Source organism: Symphalangus syndactylus, chromosome 9 (assembly GCF_028878055.3).
Source record: "Symphalangus syndactylus isolate Jambi chromosome 9, NHGRI_mSymSyn1-v2.1_pri, whole genome shotgun sequence".
NCBI lineage: Eukaryota > Metazoa > Chordata > Mammalia > Primates > Hylobatidae > Symphalangus > Symphalangus syndactylus.
This window is the reverse complement of record NC_072431.2, coordinates 44,108,918-44,131,715: the sequence shown is the minus strand read 5'-3', so window position 1 is coordinate 44,131,715 and position 22,798 is coordinate 44,108,918. Positions and strand designations below refer to the sequence as shown.

Below are 22,798 nucleotides of genomic sequence, written 5' to 3'. Positions count from 1 at the left end.
TTATTTAAAAATTTTCTCTCTGCCTGCATGGAGCACAGAGTATGCTAGCAATGGCCTCCAACACAGTCCAAACTATTAGACAACATGGGTGGAGTGTCTTAGAAGGGGTGTTATGAGCTTGATTAAAGCAGTTGCAACTGCTGGCTCAAGTGCTTGCAGTTAACATCCATAAAGTAATTTATTTGAATTTACCAAGTCTGAATGTAAATTCAGATTCATTAACAGCCTTGAGAATATTAGCTCAGTAACTCTCAAACCATTTTGAAGATGGCTTGTGTAGAAATAAATTTTTCATCACAACTCAGTACATGTGTAATCACACATATAACTACAGTAGACATTTTATCAAATAACATGTGGAATAGATTCTAATACCTTCTTTTCTATGTTATTTATGTTTTAGATCCTGGCCAATCTCAATAAATTGATTTAGTGATTGATTCACTAAGGGAATCTACAGCTCTTAGTTTGAAAAACCCCAGCTAGGTGTATCTTAATTGCTTGCCACTGCCTAGTACAGTGATGCTTCCCAAACTATCTGAAAAGGACTTTTTTCCCCTAATTTCTAATTTTTTATTGACCTACCCCTTTGTAAATTATAATCAATATTAATTACCCAAAAAGGAAAGTAGATATATAAAACACAAACCCATTTTTATTATATATAAAATATATATGGCTGGGTACGGTGGCTCACGCCTGTAATCCCAACACTTTGGGAGGCTGAGACAGGCAGATCACCTGAAGTCAGGAGTTTGAGACCAGCCTGCCCAACATGGCAAAACCCTGTCTCTACTAAAAATACAAAAAAATTAGCCAGGAGTAGTGGCAGGTGCCTGTAATCCCGGCTACTCAGGAGGCTGAGGCGGAGAATCTTCTGAACCCGGGAGGCGGAGTTTGCAGTGAGCTGAGATCACACCACTGCATTCCAGCCTGGGCAACAAGAGCAAAACTCTGTCTCAAAAAAAAAAAAAAAAAAAAAAAAAAATATATATATATATATATATCTACATGTATATAAAAACAGTAAATAAATAATAAATTTATAAATTTGACAAATTGCCATAAAGTTTCAAAATATTTGTTCTCAATTTCTATTGCTATCTCCCTGTAGACAGCAGGGTCTGTGGCCTACACTTTGAGCAGCATTAGTGGAGCTTGGGTGCCTGAGAGTTTGGAAAGAAGAAAGGTGTGTCTCGATGTATCCTTGCCCAAGGATACATCCAATGCCAGGAAGGGCACCCGTCCCCTGTGGGGAATTCAAGGCAATGCAGGATCAGTTTTAGCAGAGAATGTAATTCAGAGACTGGCACTGAGCAGAGATGGCAGGCATGGTGGGTCCTCTCAAACTCCCCCGGGTGTGCCACAGCTCTCAAGAGTAGAAATAAGTAAGAGACTAAGGGCCTCCTGAAGAGTTCCTGTAAATTAGAGATCAGCAAAGACAGCAGACAAAAATTTTCTCTAGGATGCCTCGCCAAACAAGGAGTTTAAAGATGAGAATCTGAGTCCAGAATCTGACAGGGCTTGACACTACTGTTCCCTAAAATTTGCCCTTTAGGACTCAAAGAAAAGGGAAGTAATAGGCAAGGGTGAGATCCAGAGATCCAAAGACATGTAGAAATAGAAGTCAGATGGCCTATTTCGGTCCTAGGGTATCATGAGGCTCTCTGAAGTTCTGCAAGAGGCTCTCTGAAAGTCTGCAATCATCTACAAAGTAATAAGGGGCCAGTGATCTGCCTTACCATTAGCAATGTCTACTATGCATTCAGTTTCCAGGGCATGTTAGTTCTTCATCTGAATCTAAGTCAGGCAAAAAGATTAGGTCCAATCAGTTGCTTGCTGTGAATGAGGAGGTTGAGAGGCCCAAGTAGGATTTCAAAATTTGACAGGTAGGTCGGGGCAATGGATCTCTAAGAATTGCTCACTATATGAAACCAACAGAATTAAAAAGATAGAGTAAATGAGATATCAGGGAAGAAGTAGATCACCCATATCCCTTCCTGGTGTGGAACAGACCAAGTGATTTACTGCCCTGCCAAGAGGAGTTACAGTCAGGCAGTAGAGAGTCAAAGTAAATATTAGGTTTTCATTTCCTTCATGACATGGCATTTAGCAAAATTCCTGACATTTCTATGAGCATTCTAAATAATCACTTGGCCAACTTTAAGTACCTGGACAAGTGACATCTAACTCCTAGCAAACTCCAAGGTCTCCTAAAAAGCAACGGTAGACATCTTTCTGCAAACTTTTATAACTTGTATCTGCTGCAGGTAAAAATTGTTTCCTTAGCATTACTTAGGAGGCATTATGTAAAATTAAATGGCACGCCAAGCCAACATCCCTCAAGGAATCCTAGACATAACCATCCAGCATTAACTGGTACTGCAGCAATATTCCAGGCTGGTACACTGGATATAAGTGGAAGTCCATGCTCAACAAGGACCCAAAATTTTTGGCACATTGAACAGTTTTATGTTACCCCCCATCCCCCAAATTTTTAAGTTACAAATGAAACCCATCTGTAAACAATCCAGTATTATTGGGACCTATTCTTAGAAAACAGAAAATCCTACCAGGTAGCAATCAAGGTTGGACTAAAATTTTATATTCTTTAACCAATCTCTCCCTATATCCCCTCTCTCCTACCCTTTCCAAATCTAGTGCTCTATAGCACTACAGGGTCACTATAGTTAACAATAGTTTATTATATATTTTCAAGTAGCTATCAGAGAGGATTTTGAATGTTCCCAATACAGATAAATGATAAATATTTGAGGTGATTGATATGCTAATTACCCTGATTTGATCACTACACACTTTGTGTATCAAATATCACTATGTGCCCCATAAATATATACAATTATTATGTGTCATTTAAAACTTTTAAGTGATTGGGTTGATTATTCTGACAGTAAATTATACCAGCAATTTTTAAAGAATTTAGGTATCAGGTAGATCTTAGAAATATCTTCATAGGGCAAAGCTCAAAAAGGTTAAGTAACTTATCTAACCCGGCTAGGAAAAGCAGAGCTCGGATTGAAGGCTGTTGTATGTAACTTTAATGCTATGCTTACTTCACTGTGCCTCTCGCCTCTCTGAATCAGTAACAGTGTGTACAATGTCCATAGACAATAACCACGCCAATCAGAAATCCCAACAAGAGTCAGCTACACAGACAGCTCCCTGTTTTCTCATCTAACATAGTCCTAGGATCTTATTTTAAAACAGTGTCTGAAAGTAGAGCAATAGCATACATGCATAGGAGGATTCTCCTCTTCCCCAAAATAAAACAATATAAAATTCCAGACTATGTTTTGAGCAGATGCTGCTTCCCTTAGGTCCTGGCAGCAAATGAATGAGAACTTTCGTAGGGATCTGGGCCAGGTGGGATGTGAATGCAGGTTTGGGGACCCATCCTGCTGCCAGAAAGATAATCCAGGCCCCTTTGACTTCATAAGGCCTGACTCAGAAAGATAATCCAGGCCCCTTTGACTTCATAAGGCTGCTATGGGGATAGGGACAGGTGGTGTAGTAAAGAATCCTCTTTAAACTCTAGGTCTGAATGGACCACAAGTAGAAATCTTATTATTATTATTATTATTATTATATTATTATTATTATTTTGAGACAGAGTCTCGCTGTGTCACCAGGCTGGAGTGCAGTGCCATGATCTCTGCTCACTGCAACCTCCACCTCCTGGGTTCAAGTGATTCTCCTGCCTCGGCCTCCTGAATAGCTGGGGCTACAGGCACACACACACGCCCAGCTGATTTTTGTATTTTTAGTAGAGATGGAGTTTCACCATGTTGACCAGGGTGGCCTTGATCTCTCAGCCTCATGATCCTACCACCTCGGCCTCCCAAAGTGCTGAGATTACAGGTGTGAGCCACCACACCCGGCCAAGAATCCTTTTCTACTACATTGTATACCACTAGCCAAGTGGACTTTAGCAGGCCACGCTTCATACACCTACATGACCCTGTGAGTCTTCCCATGACAGGTGAGAGGGCTGTCCCAAAGGTGCCATCCCCAAAGGACACCCTTAAGAGATGGCTTAATCCTTTTGGGCTGCTATAACAAAATGCCTTAGACTAGATCATTTATAAATAGCATATATTTATTGATCACAGTTTTGGAGGCTGGGAAGAAGTCCAAGATCAAGGCACTAGCAGATTCGGTGTCTAGTGACAGCTCACTGTCTGCTTCAAAGGTGGCACCTTGTTACTGTGACCTTACATGGTGGAAGGGCAAAAGGGGCTCACAAACACTCTCCAGCCTCTTTCATATAAGCACTAATCCTACTTAAGAAGGCTCCACCCTCATGATCTTATCACAAAGGCCCCACCTCCTAATACTATCATCTTAGGGTTAGGTTTCAAAATATGAATTTTGGATTGACACATACATTCAGACCATGCAGGCGACAATACCCTGTCGTTGTCAAACAAGCATTAATGCCCTGAAAATAGGACCCTTCCAGCCTGGTCAGGAGATGAAACTGCTATCTCCAAGAACAGAAGACTGCACGGAGTGGGTTTGCTTCTCACAGATGGTTTCACTAAACAGACTCCTCAAGAACACTTCACACCAATACCTTACCCTCATGCAAAAATGCCGTTGTTAACCAAGTAATTAATATGATGCTAAATTCTATTAATTGAGAGGTAGTTTGCAGATTTCAGTGATAATGATCTATCATCTGGATAACTATCCTCATTTTGTTCTCTAAGCCTTCCCATACTCAAAGCTCTGCCTCCTTCTAGCATTTTTTAAGGAACATAATCTATGGAATGAGCTACTTATTTTCTAATATCACATTGTTGTTTGTTAGCTGTGCAACCATAGAAAAGAGGTTGGGTCTTTGTTCTTGAGTTTCCTTGTCTCTTAAGTGGGAATAAAAATTAGTTCTATACTGCAGAGTTGTTCTAAAGACTACATAAAACATGCATGAAGAATGTTTAGAACAGAGACTGGCATAGAACAAGCACTTAGATGATACTCTTACAGGTATGTCAAGAGCTAAGTTGAGCACCCAGGTATCGAAGTAGTCAATTAAAATGATAAACCAAAATGAAAGCAGTAGTCAAGCCTTAATCCCTTACTGCAACAGTATCAGCAGGAGGCTGAAGAGGAGAAGGCACTGGCTCCTCCTGTGTTCCATTTTTCCCCCTGGAATGTTGCTGAGTGGTGGATCAGAGCAGAGCAGACAAGAGGGGCATCTCACTGCCTGCCCAAGGAACCCAGCACAAAAGGCTCCTTCTGTTATGTGGCCCTGGGATCCAGAGTAAGAAAAGGAAAGGCTAGGAGTGGGAAAGCACTGAATAGTGAGTCAGAGTTGAGCAAAGTGTCTTCAAGACCCATTCCATCTCTAATAAAGTGGTCCTGGCAGAAGTTTGGCCTGAATGGAGGCACCTGAGTTAGGAATGCAGATAGGCAGAAGAGCAAGTCCTGCAGCCTAGTGGAGGGTCTGAGACCTGGACCGCAACTCCCTTTAGAGACTTCAACACACTGGCTGGGCACCAAGTCTGAATGAGAAAGCAGGTTTCCCCCATGAGCCCCACTAGGTAGAGCCTTTGTATTACCTGTGGTTGGGCCTGAAAGATCACACATAGGATGTGGACCAGGAGCTTATTTCCTGGGTTGTTACACTCTCTCACACACACATCACACCACACACACACACACACAAACACACACACTTCACTTGTATAAGATCCTCTGGAGCAATGTAGATGCTACTGAGGTTTCACTGGGGAGAGAGTGTTACTTCACACAACTAACAGGGAAATAAAAGAGTTCTTAATACTACTTCTGGCCTCCAAGTTTCTTTTCCTTTTTTTTCCTCTTCTAAGTCTTTTTTAAAATTGTGTAAAATACATAGAATATAAAAATGTACCATTTTAACCATTTTTAGATGTACAGGCCCATAGTGTTACATACGTTCACATTGGTGTGCAGTCTCCACGACCTTGCAAAAATAAAACTCCATACCCATTAATCAGCAACCTCCCATTCCCCACTCCCGTCTCCTATAACTCTTTTCCAGTACCTCCTAGTCTTGCCGGTTTGTCCACTTTAATTTCCTTCACCCCTATTGTGTGAAGTAATTTTTCCTCTTCATCATTCCTAAGGCCAAACTTGTCATCTCAGTCTCTCTGCTTCTTAAAAATAAAGTCCCAAATCCTGCACCCCCAGTGTTAATGGGCACACTCTCTTAGAGGGGACTTCAGCAACTACATTTAATACCAAGTATTCTTTTCAGATTCTTTTACCCATTCTAAATGGCTTATCAATTTTTTCCAAACATAAATTATGTTTGCACCACAGGACTCCTAGGAGCAAAGTTTCTCTCATTTCAGTATGAAATGAAATTATAGTGACCACGAATTCAGAAAAAAAAAAAAGATCACTGCATTTATAGCCACATTTCTGGAGCAATCATCAATACCTTTGAACATGAAGTACACACATTCAATATATTGTATTTTCAAAGTTTTTTGTGTGTGTTTGGCCCTCTAGGTGATGTGTTGACATTTTTAGATTCTCATGTGGAATGTAACGTTGGTTGGTTGGAACCTCTTCTGGAAAGAGTTTATTTAAGTAGAAAGAAAGTGGCCTGTCCAGTAATCGAAGTCATCAATGATAAGGATATGAGGTAATATTTACACATTCCACAAGATACTTTCAAGCACATCTTTAATCACAAGGAGCAGAAAGTGCTGAGTATATGCCTAATATGTGCATTTTTTGAAAATCCAAGACATATACAGTTTATCTACTTAAATAAATGGAAAAACATGGTTGATATCTTGGGACCAGAGTCTGCTGATGCAATAATCTATCTGTTCACTACAAATTCTTAACTCTGAATACCAATAAATCCTAATACTCATGATCTAGTTTTTTCCCCATTATATTTAGCTGAACCCCAAATATTTATTCACCTCAAGTTTATTTCTTATTTCTGTGGGAAACATATGTGTGCTTTTAAGTTGCTCTTGTATTTTTTTTTTCTTCAAAACTGGCTAGGATAGTATTAAAATAAAAGTATAAGTACAAATAATCAAGCCAATTAGTTACTAATGCAAATTGTACTTGTAAACATTCTTGAACTATTATTAAAAGGTGGTGATCTAAACTCATCAGTAGCACTTGTTTCATTCATTTGACTACATCGTGAAGCCAAATTGATAAAGTATATAAAGATGTATATAATCCCAGATAACACTTTGTTTTTTATTTCCTGGATTAGTTACATGACAGTGGATAACTTTCAAAGAGGCATCTTTGTGTGGCCCATGAACTTTGGTTGGAGAACAATTCCTCCAGATGTCATTGCAAAAAACAGAATTAAAGAAACTGATATAATTAGGTAAGTGTGTGAAATTTAAGACTAGAAAGCAGTCATGTATCTTTTTGTAAAAGCATTAAAAAATTCTACAAAACAGCTGTACCTTGTTATTCTATAGACCATTAAGAATCACAGTTCTAGCCAATAGATTACCAAAGCAAACACAGTGTTCTTGAGAAATTTGTTCCCAAAACTCATTCTTCACTAGTCATTTGTACCCTACTCAGGCCTGAACACAGAAAAATTCACCAATGCTATCCTGTCCCCTAGGATTTGCAACCAAGAAACACAAACTAGCAAAATGTGTTGCATACATACTATATAAACACATGTAATATTAAAGTAAACATAAGTGCAAATTAAAAGTAAATAATAGTAATGGAAATAGCCTTCTAATGATAGCAATGGTTAGGACTTTCTTTTACAGCCTAATCCTACCCCCTCCATGAGAAAATTGCCAAATTATATAAATAAATTTAAAAATCAGTTCAGAAGCTGGATATGAATTCAAGTTTGGGCTTTTATTTCCAAGAAACTGCATTGAAGAACACAGCTTAGACTTGAAGCTAAAGTGGAGACTTCCCATTACTTCTTCAGAATCTAGGCCTGCAGGACAAACATTCAGCCAGCCACAGGAAGAGCAGCAGGGGGCTTAAACTTTCCCTGTTGTAGTGACCACTTAAGCAGACACGAGCAAGCCAGCCCCAACAGAAAGCCAAGCCCAGACCGTGCACCGAAGCATGTTTTCCCCAAACTTCCCCCTCAATCAGTCATACTCGCCTTCCTTGCCAGGTGTGATGCCTTCAGAATTATTCCACCAAGCAAAGAAGTGAAGCTTCTACCATTTATTGAGCACTCTGTGCCAGGCACCTAACTCTCTTCCTAACTCTAGGAGGGAGGTGGAAGTATTCACCTTAAAGAGATGAGGAAATTTAGACTTAAAAGCATTAAGTAATTTTCCCAGGGATACACAGCTAATCAAAGAAGAATTTGAGACTCAAACCCAGAACTACCTGGATTTAACACTCTGAACCTACGCCTAAAGAACCTCTGCTTTTTCCAAACTCTCATGTTGAGGGCCAATGTAGTGGTTGAGTTCAGACTACATTCAACACAATGTTAGGAAGAGAATGCATTCGGGATAGTCTAGCAGGAAAATTGGAGTGCAGAAAGAAAATGAACATAAATGGTGGCGGAGGGGAGAGAGGTGTGGGACAGGAATTATCTCCCCCTTGAGATCACTGTATACCCTAAGCACAAAGTAGGCTCTCCACAGAAACTGCTTCAGCTGGCTGAGTAGTGACCACCATAGGAAGTGATTCCAGTCTTGGCTAACTGCTGACTAAAATGTAGTTTCTATCCTCCATGATCAATATTATTAGTGAAGGCTCTGGAGACAGTTTGAATCTCAACTCTACCACTGAGAAGTGGTATGAGCTTGAAAAGGTTACTTATCATCTTGAGCCTGTGTTTCCTCATTTTTACATAAAGACTCATAAAAGTAGCTGCTACTTAGATTGTTTTAAGAACTGAATCAGATAATATATAAAGTGCTTTGAAAGCTGCTTGCCATATAACACGCTGTCAGTAAAGTTTGTGTGTGGTTGTGAAACAGGAGAATAAGGTCTGGAGGCAAGAAGAACCTTGAGGCCAGTTCATGCCGACTTCCTAAAGCTGAATCAACGAAAAACACCAAGGTCTGGGGGCAGGGAATCTAAGGCCAATTCCTGCTGACTTCCCAAACCTGGATCAAAAGGAAAACACCTGGGTCTAGGGGCAGGGGATCTAAGGCCGATTAACACCCACTTCCCAAAGCTAAAGCAGAAGGAAAACCCCATTTCCCCACACCCGAGTAACAAAGGATCAAGGGCTACTCTCCCTACAGCCCTCCCCTTCCACCACGTCTCAGACGGAAAGCCAGTGTCTCTGCCTTGGACTGGCCAAGCAGGGACCTTCCGTTCATCTGCATAGGGCGCCAGTTCACCTCAGCCTTTCATTAGCCAACCAAATCCTTCATCCAGATAAGGGGCAGCCGGTAGGGACCTCGAAAGGAGTACTTGAAACCCAGAAAACTTGGTAACCCGGCCCTTGGACCGTTTGCTCCGGCCCACTCCCACCCTGTGGAGCGCTTTCCCGCTTTAACGAATCCCTGCTTGTGCCGCTTCGTTCATGCGTTTCGTTCCTTTGTTAGTGTGTTTTGTTCAATTCTTTGTCAAAATACCCAGAACCTGGACAACTCACACTCACGGCCTTCCTTCCAGTAACGGCTGAGAGGCAGTACAGTGGAGTGAGTGGCACAGCGTCCCCTCAGACTGCCCAGAGCAAACCCAAGGTGTCCACCGTCCTTGGGAAAGTTTCTTACCTTCTCCGTTGTTGCTTGCTCTCCTGAGAGCTTGCTTGGAGGTTCTAGCAGGGAGCGCAGCTACTCATATACCCTTCACGGAAGGCCCGCCCTCTTCTGTCGGGGATGGTCGTCCTCTTCCACAGCGTGCAGCTTTCGGGAGGGAGGCACATGGAGCGGTGAGGGCAGAAGGAGACACCCGCCTAGCCAGCTAGATCAGCCAAATCAACCCTGGCAATCAATGGGATGACAGATGTTGCAGCCAGATCGCCTTCACATCCAGTGTTGCAGATTCTTGATAACTGTACACACTTACAAGATTTTTTGTGAAGTAATATATAAATATATATTACTTACAATAGTGCCTGATACTCCCTTAGCCGTGAATAAGTGTTAAAAATAACATCCCTGGACAGTTTGTGTCACAGTATAAAAGACAAATAATACTAGTTCCAGGATGCATCTTTGCTGAACCTAATCAAGCTCTGCCACCATGATCCAGGGATCGCATCACTTCAGCCGTATTTGTGACTCCGTCCCAGGGCTTCCCTGCATCAGGTAGCTATTCTAAAAAGCCTCCTACCTCCAGTACAGATGTACAGAGGAACAACTCTAAAAGTCGAGCTTTCATGAGATGCAAGTTTAAAAACCAAACTTTTCTTTTTGTAGGTGCCCTGTCATGGCTGGTGGATTGTTTTCTATTGACAAAAGTTACTTTTTTGAACTTGGAACATACGACCCTGGCCTTGATGTTTGGGGTGGGGAAAATATGGAGCTCTCATTCAAGGTATTACCAGGTGTTTCCCAAATTTTCTTTACAATAATGAGTTAATCAATTTTAAATGGTTTGATTTTACTACCATAATCAGATATGTGACTGCCACTGAGAGGAAATTTCACAGAAATTTTAGGGTCTCTGGATTAATTTTTCATATCTCAGATTGAATTTGAAAGAATCAATTGCTGTCATGAAGTTTATTAGCATTCCCTAATATTTCACAACACCATTTCCGCTTGTAAATATGGGGGAAAGGACTTTCTGCCACTCAGAGTAAATTCTGTGGGAGTCGTACATTCTACAAAATAACTCTCCTGGAACATCTATCTAGAATGTTGGAAGGAATAGACTCAATCTGTAATGGATCATCTTAGAGAACACAAATGACAGAAGGACATAAAAATACCTCTAAAGCAGGTCACCAACAGGTCAGGTGTGCCTCATAGTACAGCTCCTTTGGGCACTTTATACAATCCATTATACAATCATTGATTAACTTCTGAGAAAGCCTTGGCAATGGCAGTAATAGAGAGTGTCCAAAAAGTAATTGCTTTCCTATTGGGTGGGTGTTCTGTGTGTATGTAAAAGGGTGTAATTTTGGAGCTGCTGATCATGAAGAATGGTTTTGAGTTGTGTACCACAAGCCTTTTGGTTCTTCCCAAAATGAGAGTAGAGGAACGTGAACAAATGGACATCTATACTTCTTTCCCTGATTCAACCAAAAGAAGAACTCATATTTTACAAAATGGGATTCTGTGAAGATTTATTTGCAAGCTTAAAAAAAAACTTACATTGCAGGTTAAGAAATGAAAAAATTACGTTTTACTAATCCTAAAATGATCCACAGCAATACACAAAATTAAACAAACCTGTTGAGTTTGATTTTCTATCGCAGTGTTTTTGAAGTTGAGTATTACTTCAGGTAGGGGGAAACAAGGTCACCAGCCAGGTGGTTTCTTGTCATTGTTAAGTGCCCATGATTTGTGGCTATCATTTGATAATTGATGCTTATCATCAAATTCTTCCAGGTGTGGATGTGTGGTGGTGAAATTGAGATTATTCCCTGCTCCCGAGTGGGCCATATATTCAGAAATGACAATCCATATTCCTTCCCCAAAGACCGGATGAAGACAGTGGAGCGGAACTTGGTGCGGGTTGCTGAGGTCTGGCTGGATGAGTATAAGGCACTGTTCTATGGCCATGGAGACCACCTCATCGACCAAGGGCTAGATGTTGGCAACCTCACCCAGCAAAGGGAGCTGCGAAAGAAACTGAAGTGTAAAAGTTTCAAATGGTACTTGGAGAATGTCTTTCCTGACTTAAAGGCTCCCATTGTGAGAGCTAGTGGTGTGGTAAGTTCAAGTGGCAATTTAAAATCTTACTCCATAAAAACAAAACACAAAACCTCTTTCAAAAATGTGTGGAAAGAATGAATAATTACATTATAAATAAACACCAAGTATGAGTAAAGATGGGACAAAGCATGGCTGAGAATTAAACACAGGTAAACTTGAGGAAGGCTACCAAGTGGTCATGTTCATTGATTAACTCAACAGATACCTATTGAGTATCCGTAGATCTGGGAGTATTTCAGACTTGGATTACAGGGTGATGAATGAAGTAGACTTGATCCCTTCCTTGTGGAGCTTAATTTGGGTAGGGAAGAAAGATTATAAACAAATAAGCAAGTTAAGTGTAAATACAAAATATAATAGCTCTCATTTAGGGAACAGGCCACATTTGATGACTCCTCAGTTAGAGTGGTCGAGAAATCCTCTCTGAGAAGGAGACTTTGTAACTCAGGCCTCAAACACTAAGTGTCAGTCAGCCAAGCTCTAAAGAAGAGTGCTAGGCAGAGGGTAAAGGTCATGTAAAGCCCTAAGACAGGTCAGTGTTCTCCATCCAAGCACTGGAAAGAAGATAAATGTTGTCAGGGTGTGAAGGAGGGAAGAATGGTGTCAGATGAAGATGAAGAGGAAGGAAGGAGCCAGATCACACAGGTCCCTGTAAGCAAAGTAAGGATTTTCTTTCTTTCTTTCCTTCTTTCCTTCCTTGCTTCCTTCTTTCTTCTGAAAGTAGTGGGAAGTTATTGAGCAGAGTTAAGCAAGGGGGTGATAAGATTTAATTAGGGTTTGTAAAAATTTCAAAGAGGGACTTAAAATAACAGAAAATAGCAGAGAATAGCAGATAACATTCCAGGGCATGAAGGATGGTATCCAAAGGGAAGAAGCTAAGCCAGATAAGGTGGCCAGAGTACAAGGCTAAGAAAACATCACGGAAGAGGAGAAGCTGGGGGAAAGCCCCATTTCAAACCCCTTCTAGGAGTGAAGCTGCATTTGAAGAGGATGGTAAGACATGTGGGTTTAAATATGATTAGTCAAGCCTTCAGCTGGGGTTCTTAGCCAGTCATGCTTATTTCTAATCTTTTATTTCTAATTTAATTTGACTTATAACTATCCCCAGTGTTTTTGTTTTATTTCAGCTTCCTTTTTCTTCATCCAAGAAATTCTTTAAAAATGTGACCATTAGTTATCCTGCCCTTTTAGGCCAAATTTTTTCAGTTCTTCTAGAGAGTGGATTATACCATGCTTTCTGTCTGGAAAATCTCCTGACAGCAAAAACTTATTATAATATTCCCCCTTGAAAGTATTCGAGAAATCTAGGAAAGCTATGAAAGACAGGAAACTAGTCTTAAAAAATGGTTCCGTTTTTTACAAAATTCAACTGATAAATAAGTATATGTGACCTGTTTTTACGTAATGCACTGTATTATAAAATTGCCATTTTTATGGGTCCAAATAGAATGGCAGCTACTTTAGGTGGCTCAACCTGGTAACTTATCAGACATTTTGGATTTATATACACGGTTCAAATAACAACATGCAAATATAACTGTAAAATAAATTTACAATTTTTAATTTTAACCGCTGAGCAGAAAAAAAAAGAAGGAATTTCCGCTATTCTAATTTTTCCCATTCCAACAACACAGCATCTCAGTAAGAGTAATACTAAGCTTTAACCACCAGAGGGCACTAGAAAACTACCTTTTGGCTCCACTGTTGCGCTAACATTAGTGAGTTCCTGCGAAATTTCTGGAGAGCTCTCCTAATGAAACTGCCTTCTGCTGATGCCTCCGCTATAGTATATCAAAATGCAGCAAGTATTTTAAAAAGTGATTTTAACAAATTCCTTCTATTTTCCTTTGTTGCCTTCCTTAAACAAATTTCAGTGAAGATGTAGTTTGCTCCCTTCTGAAGCAAACCAGCAGGGAGCGTTATTACCATTTTTAAAAAATTAGGACCTTTCTCCAGGTAATTTACAACAAATTAAGTAGGTCATTATTTTAGATAGACAATCTTGGAAAGTTCCAAGAAAATCAACTCCACTACTTCTTTTTGTTACTTGCTTCGTTTCCCTTCTTTCAACCTCCACTATGGAATTGAAATCCAGTGAAAGTTTCATGTTTTGTAATAAGAACAAATATTTTCTTATTGAATTAACAACATTTGAAGCCAATAATCTCACCAATAATGTATTTTTACACTGGATTAAACTGCTGGCAAACAGTCTATAGCTCCGTTTCCCTTTTTTCAACCTCCACATGCAGGAATTTAAATCCAGTGAAAGTTTTGGTTTTTTGTAATAAGAAGAAATGTTTTCTTATTGAAACGACAATATTTGAAGCTAATAAAAGAATCTCACCAATAATGTATTTTTACACTGGATTAAACCGCTGGCAAGTAGCCTAATGTTTAACAATTCTGTCATAAATTTTGCGGAATGTCTACTTTCTAAATTGGAAAATGAAATAATACAACATGGATAATTTAAAATTCATACACTGCCTATTTTTTTAAAGATTAAAATGGTTTACAGCAAAAACATGGATCAATTATTTTTAAATAAAAAGGAAAATTCTGAAAACGACTAATAATGAAATGAAGAATAACAATTCCAAAGCACTTCAGAGACGATGTCTATATGAAGAAAAGTATTAGGTTGGTGTAAAATACCTTCCATGGCAAAAACCGCAATTAAATAGTTTCCTCAGTAATTTCGAAGAAAAAGGAAAAAAAAAAAAATCTTCAGGTCAAATGAGGAAAGGACATGTAAGGGACAGAAAAAGTTTTATCTTTCCTTCCAATGCTTTTCGGTTCTTGGAGGGATTATACAAAATAAACACAAATATCAGTTAAACAGGGGGTTCCCAAACACTGTCCTGACCAATGTTACTTGTGCTGTCTCAGGGTTCCATGGTCAAGCACATTTGAGAAACATTTGTACAACATTCTGACAGCAAGCTGAACATTAACACCCTGAAGATTTTGAGAAGTTCTGGAGTAGAACCACCTGTTCAGCTCTGTGGAAACCAGAATTTTCCAAATTTGTTTGAAGATAAAATATTTCTGCAAGATCCACAAATACAGGAGCTTACATAATATTTATCTCTGCTTCAGTACAGAGAGCAACTGCAGCATGCTTTCCTTCCTTTAAGCCCCAAGGTTATTCTACCTTCATGTCTTTCTATTCACCTTCCTCTCTGAAGTTCGGGGGTGGGACTGGGGGGCATTGAATCCTTCTGTGCCTTGTGATGCCCACATTTACTAACAGCAAGCTGTCTCCTCCCATATTTGTCATTTTAAATTGTGAATAGAGCTTTCTCTGAGGATTTTTGATAGAGATGCCATCCTTCCATCGTTGCTTTGTTTCTGCCTGTGCCGGGCACCTCAGAAGTAATTATCAACCTGGTACTATTTTTAATGTTTGTTTCTATGCCTTGAAAGTCTGTGATGGTTCCTATCCAAGGCAGGTGGTGTAAATATTCAACTCAAATCCAAATGAAGGCTATTGTAAAGTTTCAGATTCTCAGGGAGAATCCAGCTTCCTTGTTTTCTCTCTGTGCTAATGGGCAAATTGTTTTTCCTAGTGCAGCATTCAACTGAAGATCTATTTTTCCGCTGTTATATGGAAGACCTGAATTCCAGCTTTTTGGCTTACCCATGCCTCTGTTTTTCTTCCATCCATATGAGGGAACAAGTCTTTCTTGCCAACCTTTGCAAGTTTCCCTGTAGCCTTTAATTTTTTCCACGTATTCTGTTCCCTGAAGATGTCCCTTACTTTCTTGTCCACTAAGCTAAGCATGTAAAATTGAGAACCAATGTACTGAGCCCCCTTTTATGAAGTCTGGCAATTCTGTGAGCATCCAGCCTGCATCAGTGCAGCACTCTGAGTTAGAGCTCTTTGTTAGGCATCATAGAACAGGAAGGTCACAAATAGTGTCCCTGGCGACAAAGACTTCAGCTCCTCCCAGCTCAGGAGGCTTTCCCAGGACATGTCATATAGATTCGGCTCTGCACAGCTGTTCTAGAAATCTGAAAACCCTAAGTTGCACTGTTAACCCATCATCTTGTTAGCCCTGCCCAGGATGTCAAAGGGGGAAAGGAAATCAACATTTTTCTGCATTAAATGGTGACTTAAAGAAAGCTACCTCCATATTTGACCCTGTAAATCCATTAAAAACCTGGGGCCTGCCAGAAAATGCCTTTATGCTTGGCTCTGTACTAGCTTTCGTGACTTTCCTATAATGAATTGTAGCTCGCTTGAGTCATTAAGAAGATTCTGACAGGGAATCAGCTGGAATCTGCTGTTATTTGAAGGACTCAATTTATCTATGATTCAGTGCTTAAGCAGTCAAAAGGCTTGAAGGGGTCAGTCAGGGAACATAGCTCATAACTCTTATAGGTGCATTGACTTTTAGTATATGCATTAGATAAACTTAAGACAAGAAAATAACTACTTTTCTTGCCACCTTTGCTCATTTGTTATTTAGCATTCCAGGCAAGGGTTAATTAAAAGCTTCTGTGTGTTGGCTTTATGGCTGATCACAGGCCAAAATTAACAGATTGAAGCTGTACTATTACAAGATTATATTATGTCTCTGTTAGAGATAGCAATCAATAAAACTGGATAGTGCTAAGTATTGCTAAGCTATTAACTATCTTTTAACCTTATTATAGTTTTATATTCTGTATTTTCTAAATGTGTCTGAATGTCTTGTTCTACTTTGAAATATTTTGTAATTCCTGTTTCGTATTTTGCTTCTTAGCTTATTAATGTGGCTTTGGGTAAATGCATTTCCATTGAAAACACTACAGTCATTCTGGAAGACTGTGATGGGAGCAAAGAGGTATGCTAAACTCTTTTCTATCTCATGGTAGCTGTAGGTGCAGGGTATGACACATTCATTGCTCAATTGAGAAATTCATCTTTGCCCAACAGAAAAATAATTTTCTAAATTTCTTTGTAATAAGAGAGTCCACCACTAAACACAAAGACAGTGACTAAAGGAATAAAGGTGTGGGTCCTGCAGTCAACTCACTGGGTCCAGAATGAATCCAGTCCTGGCACCATCTCTTGCAAAAGCGTGTTAACTTCTGCAGATTCCTTAACCTTTGGGTAAATGGTAGTGATAATCATGCCTACTTTTAGAACTGGTGTGAGGCTGGAGTTAGGTAATACATATGAAGCATGTAGAACAATACCTAATGCTTACTGCTCTGTAAATGTTTGCTGTAATAATAATAAAGATAAAAATGTAAGAAATGCATAACATAGATAAAGATACTAAAGAGACAACATATTTCTAAATAATCACTCTAAGGAAGCAGTCTTATTGTCTAATTCCATTCCTCTTTCCCCTCATTTTCCCACATTTTAAGGGAGGAATGGAAATAACCAAATCCATGATCAATGGTAGAAACTCCTATAGGAAAACTCCCCAAACTCAGAGTGAAATGGTTAGTAGAGGGAGTCGGGCCGGGAAGCAGGGAATAGAGACTCCTTCCACAGTGCTGGAGGTGAGCTCTGAGTGATTACACTTCCCTCTCTAACATACATTCCTTAACAGTTCTGTGTTTGTGGAAACAGTTATTGGTTTGAGTGGCAAATAGGACTCAGAGGAAAAGGGATTCATGAATAGAAATCAGTTCCCAAAATTGCAGATTGTTCTTTGGTACAGAGATTATTTTGCAATGGTAATCTAGGCTTGTCAAGTCTTACATCTTTGCTTTGACTTCAAGATACTGTTTATATTTTTTGGTGCATCCCATCTCCACCTCTTAACTCAAAGCTGCTACTAGAAGAAAAGGTATCTCTGTTGCTATATTTAGCTATGAATTGTAAACCTGAAGCCAAGGCCACTCTTTTTTAATTAGGAAAGAAAGGAGTCAAAGGGAAGTGAAGAAGTGTTAAAACCCATTGAAAGAAATAACTTTCATTTACTAACAAAGAGGAAATAAAGTCGTAAATTATAAAAACAAAACCACAATTATTTCACATTATATGAAAGGAAAGTGTTAAATAATGCATTTTTTTTTTTTTAGGAATCATCATTGCAGGGAGTTTTTGTGCCAGAGTAACCAGCATTTTATCTGAAAACCCAAGTTCTATTCTTGATGACCATTGAGTCTTTCTCAATTGAATGCTGAGAGGCAAAAGTATAAATTATGCAGCCTTTGCCTTCCACAAAGCCCCAGCTCCCTTTTAGTCTTGTTGCTCATTTTTTAGCTTCTGCCTCTTGTGGTTTGCTTGGGTAATAAAAAGTAAAGAAACGTGGAGGAAGTTAACTCATTTTCGGCAGAATTCATGAGGCTTAATACCAAGCCAGTGACTACAACATTCATCCAAAAAGGCTCAAAAGGAAAAAGACCCTTAGATTGAATTATCAAGCTCTATCCCTTACCTTACCTAAAAAGTCTCCTTAGTTATTAACCTTTAAAGCACTTGAAAGGTTTTTTTCAAGGTAATATCTAGCTTCTCTTAGTAGCACATAACTTCCTTATATTATGCCATACTTCCATGTTTCCTACATGTTAATGTTCACATAAATCACCTGGGGAGTTTGTTACACTGCAGATTCTGAATCAGTAGGTCCGTGATGTGGCTGAGACTCAGCACTTCTAACTAGCTCCCGGGTGATGCGGATGTTGGTCCAAGGACCACCCTTCCAATGGCAAGGTCCAACACAATGACTTTGATCTAACCTGATAATCAAAGTTAAACTTCACTTACAATTCAAATGATTCATTAGGGAAAGGCATTTAGATAGATTTTACCAGAAGCCTATTTTTTTCAAATATGTTTATATTAGTACAAAACAATAAATTTCCCACAGACCCACAGCATTAGAGTAAATTGACCAGGTAGACAATACTAGGTTGTAAACAACTGAAGAAAAATGTTTCAGGATTAAAAACATGGTTTCATTACCTGAATTGGTATTTATTTTAGACACTGGCAACTTCTCCAAGAGCATTTTCTATGAACTGAGGGATGCCAGCCTGGTAGCAACCTGATGATTCCTCACGCTAGTAGCAAAGAAAGACTTCTACCTTTCCTACAATCAGACAAAGCCTTTATGATAGTTTTATACAAGGAAGCATAAAATCTCCACCCAAGAAATTTAGGACTGTGACTGCTATCTCCCTGTAGCCACCCGTGGCTTAGAACCTTAATCATGTGCTAGACTGAACATTCCAATTCTTTAAGCACCTGGCTTGTCGGGATTCAGAACACTAACATGACATCCATATGCAGACAGAATTAATTGCACTGAATAATTTTTATTATTGTAACTAACATTTATTGAAGGCTTATTATGTGCTAAACACTTGATAGTCATTACCCCAACCCTCTGAGATAGATACAATTGCTATCCAACTTAAAAATTAGACAAATAATATTAGACAGGGTGAATAATATGCCCATACTATCAGAATTACAAATGATAATACCAGGACTTGAATATAAAATGTGAGATCATAGCTCCTATATTCTTAACTGTTGCTAACAAAAATGTTTGACAAAGCCCCTGCCTGTGTTTGCTGCCTGAAGTGACCTCTTTATTCATTTCCCCCATAGCTTCAACAATTTAATTACACCTGGTTAAGACTTATTAAATGTGGAGAATGGTGTATAGCCCCCATCCCTGATAAAGGAGCTGTAAGGCTGCACCCTTGTGATAATAGAAACAAGGGGCTAAAATGGCTGCATAAATCAACATCAGTCTTTCATCCAGAACTGGTAAGCAAAAGATTGGCACCTCCTCTTTACCACAAATTTGACTTTTGATCAAATAAGACATAAAATTCTCATAGTCAGCTTCCTCAGTCAGAAGTTTTGTGTGTTTGTGACAATGGGATTATGTAAAAGTTCACTCACAGAGATGCATGGGTATCTTTTGAAAGTTGACAAGTCCTTTCTTTTTTCCTTTTTCAAAATTTATTTCAAATGAGTTATTTAAATAGAAGTCACCAAGTTCTTCCAGCTACATTGCTATCATTTGCTTCAGTCTATCAACACCACCAAAAGTCAGGCTTAAAGGCTAGAATTGGTCCCCACTGGTCATCAGAAATGCTTATAAGGAGAGGATATGGGGAACACAGGAAGCAGCATGTCTCCTACAAGTCCTGCACTTTAGAGTGAATCTGGTTCCTCATTCTGCCCCCTTTCCATAGAAGGAGACTCTTCTCATTCCCTGTGATGCCCAGAGACCAGGGCCTCTAAGGGTCTGCTGGAGCCAGCTCTCACCAGCTCACTGGAGCCGCTTGTGTGCACCCTTGCCAACTTTGCATTCAATCATACCACATTGGTAGCTTGAAACTGGCCATATTGGGAGTATTTATACCACAGAAATAGGAAGATGTTACTGGATCAGGGCTACTTTTCTGAAGGTCCAGTTGTTCTATTTACCAGAACATTCCTGGTCTACTGTATTCATTCTCAAAGTCATCTCCATTTTTCCCAATTACATTTTAACAGAATACGGAGTCATAAGCCCCAAGTGTAGGAGCTTGGGGTAGGAGAGAATAGTCTCAGAATTGCCTTCTTAAATTTTCTACCATCTCTCTAGCAGGTAGCCACCAAATCTACTGTCTACAGTAAATATTTGGGTATTTGGAGACTCTCAGTTTGCCCAGGGCTATCCCAGAAGTAAGCACCTTTGCTTCCTCGAGGTGCCTCCGTTCCTTTTAACAACACAGCCAATGACTATTCTCTTCTCAGTATTTTTCTTCCTGCAGAGCCAAAACCGGGACCTGAGTAATGTATTCTCCAAACTTTCTCCCATTAGATCTTCTCTGTTGTATTTCAATTCTTTCTAGACAGTTTTTTCTCTTTAGTAATAATGGTTATTACTGAGTTATTCAGCAAGATTAGGAATTATTCGCATATATGCTGCTAATTTTATTTTGCACAGTGCTAGGAAATCCATAAACATGCAGTGTAGTGAATAACTTACATCTTACCTTCTCCCTGTGCCAAAGTCAGGAAGGAGGGAAGGAGAAAGGGGGGATGGGGTAAGGAGAAAGAGAGAGAGTGAGAGGGAGAGAATATGAATAAGAACGAGAACTAAAACACATTCTTCACCTCCAGAATTGAATCTTGGGAAAGAGTTCAAGCATAGCAGTTTCTCTTAAGTGGTAAGCTGATTTGGTAAAGGAGGTAATTTAGTTAAGATAGCAAAAATTAGAAAGCCTTTTCCCTACCTTGTTTGTACTTTGGAACATTTTACACAGCTGCCTTCTGTCTTGGGTTTCCCTTTTGATGTTACCAAATGTCCTGGAGATGAGTAGCTTGGTGATCAGCTTTCTTCTTTTTTCAGTTTTTCAGTAGTTGTCATGATCTACCTCCTAGGTCCCCCAGTACATGTAAGTCTTAAACAACAAGAGAAGTATAAAATGAGACTTCTTTACAAATCCTTGACAATACTCAAGCATCATATTTCCAGAATCCTGCAAGGGTGACAATACTTTTGTAGGAGCAATCTTTAAAATAAATCTTATGAAAGTCACCCCTGTTTGATAACTTTTTAAAGTTTAAAAACAACATGTGTAATTAAGATTGTCTTTGTCATAGTCAGAAGTAATTGAGAAGATTTAGAGATGAAAAAATATATAAGCCATTAGTAAGTTCTAATTCATCTACCATTTCTAGGATATTCACTAAATATTAAGCAATAATGTAACTTTCTTTAATGCTGTTGACTTTTTCCTAATCTGGATTTTGGACATCAGTTATTATGAATTGTCAGAGATTATGGTAAGAAGCTCATAAATAAAATACATCACTTCCAGAATTTTGTAATCCAAACTCACAAAGACACCTACTTTAAAAATTAACTTTTTGTTACAGTATGTATTTTTTCTTTACCATCAATGAAGTAGTTACCATCTATCAAATCCAATAAATGTCGTCTGTAACGTTTTCTCTTGAAAGAGTATAGTTCTCAGCCATATCATCAAAAAATTTTTCTTTTGCCTCCTGAGGACTTAAGTCTTATAGTTTGGTGGAGGATGATTACTTAGTCTGAGACAGAGACAAATTTAATAGTTTTCAAAGTCTGTGTTTATGTTAATAATTTAGTTCAGAAGAATTCTTAAAAATCAAAAATATAACTGCCTGTCACTTTTTTTTAATTGGTTTTCATTTCTTTATATTGCAGTTATCAAATTCAGCCTGTGGCTCATTCCCAGCTCTTCTTTCTCTCCAGGTGAATCACATTGTTTTTGAAAACAATCAGCAATTATTATGCTTGGAAGGAAATTTTTCTCAAAAGATCCTGAAAGTAGCTGCCTGTGACCCAGTGAAGCCATATCAAAAGTGGAAATTTGAAAAATATTATGAAGCCTGAAGTGTAACGGATGTTTTTATACAGTAAACCCATTAAATACTGTGAAAATAACACTGAACTTGGTAACTATATTTCTCAGTGGTAGTTTAAATTTTCAATTTTAATAGCATTTGAATGGAAGACTTTTTATAAATCACAATATTTGGAATACCAAAAGATAACTCAGGAAAACAGTCCAACATTGGACTGAAGTCCTTCTTCAGAACTGGGTGGCCTTTTGAATTGCCTGCTTTCCACCCTGTGCCAGACCTCATCCTGCAAATGTCCCTGTGAAAGCTAACAGGTAACCAGAAATGAAGACAGAAGGACTTGAGAAAGCATAAGGATATTCCCAATGACTATGTTTGATAATAATCAGCTCTTCTGGCCCACAAGTAGGAATGATCAATGAGAACTTAACTTAGTCCTTTATTGGGGGATTTTTTCATCAAACAAAAATTTCTTGAGTTCTTATGGCTAGAAGACCTCAGATGCCCACAGCTATCACGTTTGTGAAATCCCTCCAGACTACATGCATGCTTACCTAGCAGTTTGAAATAGTATTGATCTACTGCTGGTAACCCTGCTTGACGGCAGCATTTTAATCTAAATTACATAATGGTTTTTCCCAATCTGAATCAGTGGAAAAAAATTTAAGTG

General features: G+C 39.0%; 1 protein-coding gene across 3 annotated transcripts in view; it reads left to right on the top strand.

Moving 5' to 3' along the window:
• The window catches only part of GALNT5 (polypeptide N-acetylgalactosaminyltransferase 5), a 59,963-nt gene extending 37,746 nt beyond the window's left edge, over positions 1–22,217 (top strand). Inside the window, exons 4-10 of one of the 3 annotated variants that reach the window (XM_055292072.2) lie at positions 6,520–6,655; positions 7,253–7,372; positions 10,362–10,479; positions 11,499–11,822; positions 16,577–16,657; positions 19,390–19,551; positions 22,019–22,217. In XM_055292072.2, coding sequence (XP_055148047.1) covers positions 6,520–6,655; positions 7,253–7,372; positions 10,362–10,479; positions 11,499–11,822; positions 16,577–16,657; positions 19,390–19,551; positions 22,019–22,159 — 1,082 coding nt within the window. In that variant the 3' untranslated portion in view covers positions 22,160–22,217. Of the gene's footprint in view, positions 1–6,519; positions 6,656–7,252; positions 7,373–10,361; positions 10,480–11,498; positions 11,823–16,576; positions 16,658–19,389; positions 19,552–21,970 lie in introns of all 3 variants that reach the window. The other 2 variants (XM_063609479.1, XM_063609480.1) reach the window with 2 other exon arrangements.
• Positions 22,218–22,798: the final 581 nt, after the last annotated feature.